Source organism: Zootoca vivipara, chromosome 6 (assembly GCF_965207765.1).
Source record: "Zootoca vivipara chromosome 6, rZooViv2.hap1.1, whole genome shotgun sequence".
Classification (NCBI taxonomy): domain Eukaryota; kingdom Metazoa; phylum Chordata; class Lepidosauria; order Squamata; family Lacertidae; genus Zootoca; species Zootoca vivipara.
The window spans coordinates 9,272,228-9,282,123 of record NC_142589.1 but is presented as its reverse complement, the minus strand read 5'-3'; the positions used below and the strand labels follow the sequence as shown (position 1 = coordinate 9,282,123).

At 51.5% G+C, this 9,896-nt stretch overlaps 1 protein-coding gene across 1 annotated transcript; it reads right to left on the bottom strand.

Annotated features, from left to right (window-relative positions):
• TRIM62 (tripartite motif containing 62) lies at positions 1–9,368 on the bottom strand. The gene is made up of 5 exons (XM_060276268.2): positions 7,684–9,368; positions 6,787–6,882; positions 4,125–4,381; positions 2,305–2,420; positions 1–1,143 (listed from the first exon to the last, which is right to left on the bottom strand). The coding sequence occupies exons 1-5, from the start codon at positions 8,128–8,130 to the stop codon at positions 593–595; spliced, it is 1,467 nt and encodes a 488-aa protein (XP_060132251.1). The 5' UTR covers positions 8,131–9,368; the 3' UTR covers positions 1–592.
• Positions 9,369–9,896: the final 528 nt, after the last annotated feature.

Genomic DNA, 9,896 nt, shown 5'->3' with positions numbered 1-9,896 from the left:
CCTCCCCTGTGCTCCCCGGCCACAATTTTCCTCCCAGTCTCCCCAAACAGGAAATCAGACCAACTAATAAAAGTCCATACAGACATAAAAGGAAAACCCGTTGCCACTTAAACCAGCCGACAGTGGGGGCCGCGAGGTACATGCACCTGCCCGTGGGCCTGGAATCTGCGCCATGCGGACTTTGCCGGCATAGAAAAGTTTGGCGCTTTGTTCCCTCACAAAAGCACCTTGTTCCTCAGCTTGCCCACGGCCCACCTCACTGCATCATCGCCAGCCGCCCACCAAGCTGCGTTGAGGGGCAGCACCCAGAAACGCCACAAGCAAGAATCCCGACTCCCCTCCCCTGGGGGACCTCGCACCAGTTTTCTGTTCCTAATTGAAAAGCCCCACTCTTCCGGGAGCTCAAGCAAGGAACCCTGCGTGTTCACCCCTGTCACGCAGTGTTCTGCCGGTGAAGAACAGAACCATAGAATGGTAGAGTTGGGAGGGACCCCCAGGAGTCATCTAGTCCAACCCCCTGCAAAGCAGGCACCACAGCTCACGACAGTCAATGCCGTGCCGCTGACGGTTCCCCCCACCCCGTCGGCAGCCCTTAAATGCGGACGGTGTTGATCCGCAGCGGCTGCACATTCTTCCCGTTGGCGTGGCTCTGCCCCGGGCTGAAGTAGGAGCAGAGCTTGCCCGGGAAGCGCTCCCGGAACGTGTAGAGCCAGGACATGTCATCGGCGTTGTAGAAGATCAGGAGGCCACGGTCGTAGTCCAAGAAGACGCCCACCTTCTCCAGCTTGCTCTTGACGTTCAGCCGGGTCCAGGGCTCTGTGCAAGCGCTGTACTGGTTGCCGTCATGCATGACGATGCAGTAGAAACCGCGGCTGGGCTGGATCTGGATGCTGCCCTTGCGCGTGACGGCCTCGTGCGCCAGGCCGATCATCCACTGCGTCTTCTCCGAGACCACCACCTCCCAGTAGTGCACCCCGCCACCAAAGGCCTCCGAGCCCAGCACCGAGACCTCCACGTCAAAGCGCTTGGGGGAGTCCTGCAGCGGCTGTGGGTGCAGGTTGCCGTAGGCCACAATGGTGCAGTCGTCGGAGAGGATGAGGCGCTGGTGGGCCGTGGAGGGGTCCAGCGTGAGTGTGGCAGGCACTGCAAGGAGAAAGATGTTGCTGTTTATTCATTTTGTATCTACACTGCTTGGTTGTGGGAGGGAAGGGGGGAACCCCCAAAGCAGTTTATGAAGAGAAGAAAACAATAAATCTAACAGTAGAAACAACATTTTTTGGGCCTTTTTATTTTTCTTTTCTTCTTCACATCACTTTATTATTTCTTTAGAAATGAAAACCTGTTTGATAACATATTAATACCAAACAACCCTTTAAAACATTGGAAAGATAAAATCAGCAGAAAACCTAAGGTCAGGGTAGGCATTTGCCTAAACAAATTTATTTTTCAGCAAACACCAATTGCAGCGAAGGGGCCTGCCTGGTGTCAAAGGACAGGGAGCTGCAGAATGTAGATGCTGCCAGACAGCATCTCTTATTTCCTTTCTGGTGTCTGCTAAGTATGGGATAACCAGCCTCATATCACCAACATGCTTAAGTCTATTTAATGCATGAAGGGGTTAAGACCATAAAGTAAGCTGTCCTGCCAGGCTTAGCTCACCTTGGGAGGGACTAGGAAGTCAAGACTTTCCTCCCCTCCCCACCCAGTCAAACCTGAGAAACTCAGCGTGTAAAGAGGTCTGAGCTGGTTTCTCCAAGCTCAGACCACCTGGCCCCAATAAGCCTTTCTTGAGTTCCTATACCAATAATTTAGGAACTTTCGCCACTGTAACTAAGTCAAGTTTTACTGCCTCTGCAACTTTTTCTGAATGCTGTATGGAATAGCAAATGAATGTGACCTTTGGAGAGTTTGTAAGCATACCATTTTTTAATTTCCCAAATGTGGTCTTTTTAGATGTGAGGGGAGTTCTGAAACTCACAAGGGCATATTTCAACAGTCTTAACAACCTGTATTTCCATGCTTTACTTTGCTGCGTGCTTTGTGATTTTAAATCTCTTCTGGGGTTCTCTCACCAAACGTGGATTGTGGCCATTCTACTTTTATACCTATTTTCCCCCTAGCACCAACACTAAGAACCTTCCTTTCCCAACAAACCTTTGAAGGGGAGACCTTTTATCCCAGTCTACACCTGCCTCAGATTTGCAACTGTCATATAATGCTGATTTTTGTTGCGGCCGTTCACTGTTAAAATCGGGATATTTTTGCAGGAAGCAATTCAGAAATGAAGCAAACACATTCACTCACCTGGGTGGATGTCCTGAAAAAGAGATTTCCAGATAGTGTACTGCAAGGGCCCCATATACTTGGAGGTGGGGAAGTCCTCGTACGTGAGGTTCGTTTCGTGGATCTTGCCCTTGAGCCTTGTGAGGAGGAAGAGAACCAGGGTGAGCAAGGAGCATGTGGGTGGCACACACTTTCAATGGGTCTACTTGATGTTTGCTAGACACGGTGGCCAGAGGCAGTGATGCCTCTGAATGACAGGTGCTGGAAAACACATCTTTAGTTTTTCCTTTCTTTCCCTTCTCCCTTTCTCTTTTTACTTGTCTTTTCTTTCTGGCTTTTGTCTCTTTTTTAGACTGTTTATCTTAATATAGCATTAAAAAAGTAGCTGTTTTATCTTAGTATATTATATAAAAAAAGAGATACTTTGCAATGGGTTTGTATTTTTGTATAGCTATGAATGAGCTTCATGGATCAATGCCTTGTCGTGGCGAAGGGGCTTGAATAACTCAGAGAAGCTATGAGCTATGCCATGCAGGGCCACCCAAGATGGACAGGTCATAGTGGAGAGTTTTGACTAAACGTGATCCACCTGGAGAAGGAACTGGCAAGCCACTCCAGTATCCCTGCCAAGAAAACTCCATGGAAAATCCATGGGGTCACGAAGAGTCGGACACGACTAAACGACTGAACAACAACGAACAATGAATGAGCATCAAGTTGAAAGAATGAAGGAACACAAGAGTTGCTCTTTTACTGATGTCCGGCTTGCAGGTCTCCTACTGAAGCATCTGCCTGGCCCCTGTGAGAACAGGAAGCTGGCCTGGTCCAGCAGCCCCCTCCCTGCGTTTCTGAGTGATGTTTAGTTTGACACAACCCAACAAGAATTAGCTGGGGAAGGCTGCTCTAACCCTGGGCTCCCAAGCTCCCATCTCTTGCAGGGGCTCAATTCGTGCCAGCGCCTTCTGTCAAGAGTTTGGGTGTAACCTTCGACTCCTCCCTTTCCATGGAGGCGCAGGTTGCATCCACAGGAAAGGTGGCATTTTTCCATCTCCGCCGTATTAAGCAGTTGGTCCCTTACCTCTCTCGCCCTGATCTGGCCACAGTGATCCATGCGACGGTCACCTCCAGGCTTGATTATTGTAACTCGCTCTACGCGGGGCTGCCCTTAAAGCTGACCCAGAAACTCCAGCGGGTGCAGAATGCCACAGTGAGGCTCCTTACGGGGTCCCGGCCGCGGGATCACATTCATCCAGTGCTTTACCAGCTGCACTGGCTCCCGGTGTACAGGATCAGGTTTAAGGTGCTGGTTTTGACCTTTAAAGCCCTATGCGGCTTGGGACCCTCGTACCTACGGGACCGCCTCTCCTGGTATGCCCCGCGGAGGACCTTAAGGTCCACAAACAACAATACTCTGGAGATCCCAAGCCATAGGTGGCTAGATTGGCCTCTACTAGAGCCAGGGCCTTTTCAGTATTGGCCCCAACTTGGTGGAACGCTCTTTCCCAGGAGACCAGGGCCCTGCGGGATTTGTCATCTTTCCACAGGGCCTGCAAGACAGAGCTGTTCCGGCTGGCCTTTGGGTTGGACTTAGCCTGACCCCCGTGTTTTCCTCCCTCATGGCCTGGATTTATGGACTACTTGAAATGAGGCTGCATTTTAAATTTTAATACTGTATTTTAATCTGTATTTTAATTAATTGTTTTTATGTTTTATTGTGGTTTTGTTGGTGTGAGCCACCCTGAGCCCGGTTTTTGACTGGGGAGGGCGGGGTATAAATAAAAATTTATTATTATTATTATTAAACTTCCCCTGCTGTCAGTCGCCCACACAACTCGGCCTACCTCTCGGACAAGGACGCAATGCCAGCCAGGAAGGAGTGCTTGTCCGCCTCGGCCAGCCGCTCCTGGAGGATCTGGCTGCCCTCCTGCACTTTGCGGAGCTGCTGGCTGTAGCGCTGGATCTTCTGCTCGATGTCTGTCAGAGTCCGGGCCGTGTCTGCCTCCAGCTCCTCCAACATGGCCTTCTGGCGCTCGCGGAGGAGGCGGTGCAGCCTCTCAAACGCCTCCCCGATCGTGGCCCGCAGGCTCTTGGCGGAGGACTGCGTGGAGAGAATGAGATGCAGGCAAGTCACGGGCAGAGCTTGGCTTCCCCATGACGAAGACCCGCGATCGTCTCCATACCACCCTGCAGGATTGTTGTGCGAAGATGGAGATCTTGCAGATCTTGTGACTTGTTTAAAGCAGTCTAGGAGGGGTGGGAAAAGAGACCTCCCATTTTGAAGAGAGGTGTGGCTTTAACTTTAAAGTTGCAAAATAACGAAGCACGGGACTGAGGAAGGGAGAAATCTCTGGAACAACAATGGGATACCAGCTCTGCCCAAGGCATGACAGATCACAGCAACAATCGGGGAAATACAGTATATATATCCCATTTTACAAGGACAGGAAGAAACACCCTGGACGGAACAAATGTCACACACAGGAAGAACAAGGATATAGTTTTGAGATTCTCACTTGTAGTTTCATAAATCATTTAATGTATCAACACAAATATTGTGTTGACACAAAATATTGCAGCTGTTGTATAAGGGATTATTATTATGACTGGAATGTAACTGAAATCAGTAAGATTTTGGAATGCAGAAATAAAGAAAATCATCAATTCTAGCATGTGGGGGCCACCACTTTATTTAAATTATATAATTTGGTATTTAAATGATTGATATTAGTAATTGTATTATAAATTGGTATTGTTATAATGAGGCTTTTAATGAAGGGCTGGGAAACCCTGGGCCCCCCAGATGTGGACAGCCTCCTTCAACTCCCTTCATCCCTGACCACTGCCCATGCTGGCTGTTGTGAGTTCGAATCCAGGAACATCTGGAGAGACACAGGTTCCCCACCCCGGCCTTAAAAGAAGGGCTGTAGGTCAGCGGTAGATGCCCGGCTCCATTTGCAGAAGGCCCCAGCTTCAATCCTCAGCAGCACCTTCAGGTAAAACTGGGACGTCCTCTCCATCTCAAACCCCTGGGTAGAAAGTCACGGTCAATCAGGGATGAGGATCAGGTGGGGTCCTCCAGATATTCCGGAACTACAACTCCCAGCATCCCTGAACACTGGCCACAGTGGTAGAGGCTCTTGGGAACTGGAGTCCAGCAATGTGGCCACCTGCCGGGGATTCCTTGGCCGTTATTCCTGCATTGCAGGGGGTTGGACTGGTTGACCCTTGGGAGTCCCTTCCAGCTCCCCAATTCTATGCGTCTGTAACATCAGGAGAGCTGCAGGTTCCCAAACCCCTTGCTGCAGACACAGGCAGGTGACGTATCCAGACCATTGGCCCAACTAGCTCAGTGCTGCCTACTCTGACTGGCAGAGGCTTTCCAGTTTTTCAGGCAGCGGTCTCGCAAAGATGTCTTTGGGGATTGAACCAGGTGCCTTGCACATGTGACACAGTTGCTCTGCCAATGAGTTACAGCCTTTCCTGCAAGACAATGCTGAGCCTGGTGGTCTCCAATGGTCTGTCTCACTGTAAGAAACCCCCCTTGTATGCTTAGCACCCAAGTGATTGTTACTGAAGGTGCCTTGGATGTCGAAACATGAGAAGCGTCACCACCACAAGCCTTTTATCCGAAAGCGCTGCAGTATTTGCACTCTGGGGGGAGCGATCGGATCTGAGCAATGTTCCCAGCTCCCTCCAATCCCCACAAAACAAGGGGGCTATTCATTTGGTGAGAAGGCAGACACCTGAGGCTTCAAAATCTCTTCCGCAGCTGTTATCAACAACTAGCAGACTTTAAACTAGCATGGGAAGTTTTTCAAATGGCTCCTTTTAGCAGAAGGCAGGAGCAAAACAGCTGAAAAAAATCTCTAGTATTGGTTTGCAGTCTTAGAACACAAGTCAAAATTTTCAAGGGTGGGGAGACAAACTGGCATTTATTTAAACCCCACTTACTTAAAATCAAGAGTGGGGAAATCTGTGGCCCTCCAGATACCACAGAGCTTAAGTCACACCATTTGTTCAGGGCCTTGAGGACTAGAAGCCTGTAGTATTATTATTATTTTGAGGAAAGGACCACAGCTCAAGGGCAAAGCACCTGCTTAGCATGCAGAAGGTCCCGGGTTCCGTTTCCTGGCAACATGTCCTGACAGGGCTGGAACTGTCTCCCTGCTTGGTCTAAAACCCTGCTTGGTCAGTGTTGGCAATGCTAACCTAGATGGACCAAAGGCCTGATTCAGTATAAGGGAACTTCTTATTAAGCCAGCTCTTTGTTCAGAACAATGAGGACTAGAATATTACTCTGTCTTTAGGGGAAGGTTATAGCTCAGCGGGAGACACCTTGGTCCCAGGTTCACACCGCAAAGGCACCAGCTAGGATGAGGAAGGTCACCTGCCTGAAACTCAGCATAGGCAATGATGGGTTTTGCTCAGGAGTAGAGGAAGCTGCCTTCTGCCAACACCCAGGTACAGCTTTGGGGCCGGCCAAACCACCACCCCAGCCTTTACCTTTGTCTCGGCTAGCTGCCGTTTTAGGAGAGCCAGGGCTTCTGTGTGGCCGCGCTCGCTGTCCTGCAGAGTCTGCAGCTGCTCCTTCAGTTCCCTCTGAAAAATAGAAGGGCGAGGAGGTGATGCAGTGCCTGCAGCTTCGGCCTCGTCCAGATGGGTCTCGCACCCATACCCTGCTCCCGCTGCAGAGCTCAGGGACCCTCCCAGAATGAGGCAGTTATTCACACAGCGCAGAGTTAAACTATGGAACTCCCCAGCTCAGGAGGCAGTGGTCGTGACAACCAACCTAGATGGCATTAAAAGAGGATTAGGCAAATTCATGGAGGAGGGGAGGGATGGCTTCTAGCCACCATGGCTCTGCTCTGCTGCTATAGGTGGAGGCAGCAATGCTTCAGAGTACCACAGTTGCTGGAAACCGCAGGAGGGAAGAGGGCTCTTGTGCTCAATTCCTGCTTGTGGCTTTCCCACAGGCCACTGCGAGAACAGGATGCTGGACTAGATGGGCACAACCAGGGCTTTTTTCCCCCCTCAGCCCAAGATCACAAGAACTCTGTTCCGGCACCTCTCAGGTGGGCACCACAGCCATTCTAAGAGAACAAGGGAGCAGTTCACGGTGAGCTCCAGCACCTCTAAGTTATAGAAAAATAGCACTAGGCACAACAGAAACGACATGGAACCCTTCCCCTCCAGCTCCTACAGAGACACAACAGGCACCTTCCTGCAAGCACACAACTGGGCACATCTCTTCCAGCTCCCCAGGGACATTACAGATGCCCTCCTCATACAGAGACACAACAGGCACCCTCTTCTCTCCAGAAGCACAACAGGCAGCCATCTCCCTATCCCGGCCTCCTTCTGCTGCCCAGGCGCAGCGGGCACCTCCTCCCCTCTGCGCACCTGGAGCTCCTCGAAGGCGTCGTCGAGGCTGGTGACCTGGTGCTGCTCGTGCACGGCGGGCTCGTCGCAGAAGAAGCAGACGACGGCGCGGTCGGTGAGACAGAAGAGCTTGACCTTGCCGTGCTCCTTGGCGCACGCGAAGGCGGACGCGCCGCGCTGCTGCGCGCTGAGCAGGATGGCGTCGAGAGGGAAGGCGGCGTAGCGCTCCACGATGTTGGCCAGCTTGAGGCTGGGCGCCAGCGCCGGCTCAGCGAACGTGCGCCGGCACTCGGGGCAGTCGCGGGCCGGCGCCGCCTGCGCCTCCTGGCGGCTCCAGTGTTCCGTGATGCAGCGGCGGCAGAAGTAGTGCTCGCAGCCGAAGCTCACCGGGTCCTGATAGATGCTCAGGCAGATGGAGCATAGCAGCTCGTCCTTCAGGCTGCACGACGCGCCCGACGCGCCCGCCATGGCGCGCCACCACCTGCCCCCAGCCGCGGCCACCGCTTGCCCCGGTTTGCCTCGGCCCGGCCGAGCAGCCAGGCTCCTTCTCCGGGCTCCCTTTGTGTCTCCTCCGGGGGACGGCGTGCCCGGTGGAGAGATGGAGAGGGGGCCGCCGCGGCGGAGAGGAGCGCAAACCTCGGCGCCTGGACGGCGCGCCCGGTGGAGAGATGGCGAAGGGGCCGCCGCGGCGGAGAGGAGCGCAAAGGGACCGAGAGGAAGAAGAGATGCGTCCGCCGGCCGGTCTTGCCTCCGCCTCCACCTCCGCCTCCTGCTTCTCTACCTCCGGCTCCTCCCTGCGTCTCCGACGGCTTGCAAAAGGAGGAGCAGGAGGAAGAAGAGGCGAGGTGGATCGGAAGAGCAGAGCCGGCGCTCCGCCTTCCCGTGTTGGACAAAGCAAGCCGGGATCGCAGGCTGGATGGAGGCTGCGCGGCCCGCTAGGCGGCGCCGGATTCCGGTCTCCGTCGTTTTCACACCATCCCCGAGGGATGTCACACAATCGCTTCTCCGCGTTTGTGACAACTCGGTTTTAGTGAGCCAAGACTTGGGAACTCCCTGCCAAGGGACATCGGGCGGACGCCTTCGATGTACCCTTTCCGGAATCTAGCCAAATCCTACCCAGGTGGTAAGAAAGTTGGTGCTACCTAGTTAAAAAAGGAAAAGAAAGGACATACACGAAAAGGAAGGATGCAAACAAAACTGAATTTACATTAAAACTAAACACACACCCAAAATGCGAATCTGGGTTGGTTAGTGTAAAATCCCTAACAGCGGTGCTGTTTTCTGGAGGTACGCATGGGTACGCATACGCCTAAACACAGGCATCCCCAAACTGCAGCCCTCCAGATGTTTTCGCCTACAACTCCCATGATCCCTAGCTAACAGGACCAGTGATCAGGGATGATGGTAATTGTAGTCCAAAACATCTGGAGGGCCGAAGTTTGGGGATGCCTGCCTAAGCATATGAATCTTTCTACTTTTGTCCATTTACTGTATTAATTTTTCCTAATTTGAACTATAAAATGGTGGTTTTCTTGAGTCAAAATGAGAATACCCCTAAACTTTTTTTTTAATTAGAAAAAAGCATTGGGTATTGGTATTGGGAAACCCAGCCAAATGGGCGGGTATGAATAATAAAATTGTTGTTATTATTGGTTGATGCCAGTTTTAATCTGTTTCAAGTCTGTTGCTGTTTTAAACCTTTTGAAAGTTTTAAATTGCTGTTGTCAGTTTTTCTTGTTGGTAATTTTATCTCGTTTGTAAACTGCTCTGAGGTTTGGTTTGCGGCCAACCAAGCAAATTTTATGAAATAAAAAAAATGATGGGAGTTCTGGAGGTGTCTCCTCAGATCCCCTCCAGCCCCGGGCAGAACTCTGTTTCACACTATGGCCTTTTCAGTGTTGTCGGGCCCTCATGGTGGTTCTCCATAAAACTTCTTGGCACGGGGAGCAAATCAACAAGGGTTGCAAGGGGTTGGACTAGACGGCCCTTGGGGGTCTCATCGAAATCTACCATTCCATGATGGGATGAGGATGAATGACAAAGAGGTACAAATGAAAGCCAGAAACGGCCCTAAAGAGGGGCTGGAATGTGTTGCATAGGCAGAAGTGGTAAGAGACCTCTAGCCTCAGAAGGCCCTTGAGATTGGAACGACACTGATATTGCAACTTGCACATAGCCCAAACTATTACAGTATTTTTATTTTTATTAAACTAAGCTCAAAAAGACTCACAATG

What these genes read in the sequence shown, in the direction of transcription:
- TRIM62 (XM_060276268.2), bottom strand. Translation starts at nt 8,130, where the DNA reads ATGGCGGGCGCGTCGGGCGCGTCGTGCAGCCTGAAGGACGAGCTGCTA. An exon ending in ACGCCTTCGAGGAGCTCCAG is followed by an intron (nt 6,883 to 7,683) that starts GTGCGCAGAGGG and finishes TCTATTTTTCAG; the next exon opens with AGGGAACTGAAGGAGCAGCT. An exon ending in GGCAGCTAGCCGAGACAAAG is followed by an intron (nt 4,382 to 6,786) that starts GTAAAGGCTGGG and finishes CTCTCCACGCAG; the next exon opens with TCCTCCGCCAAGAGCCTGCG.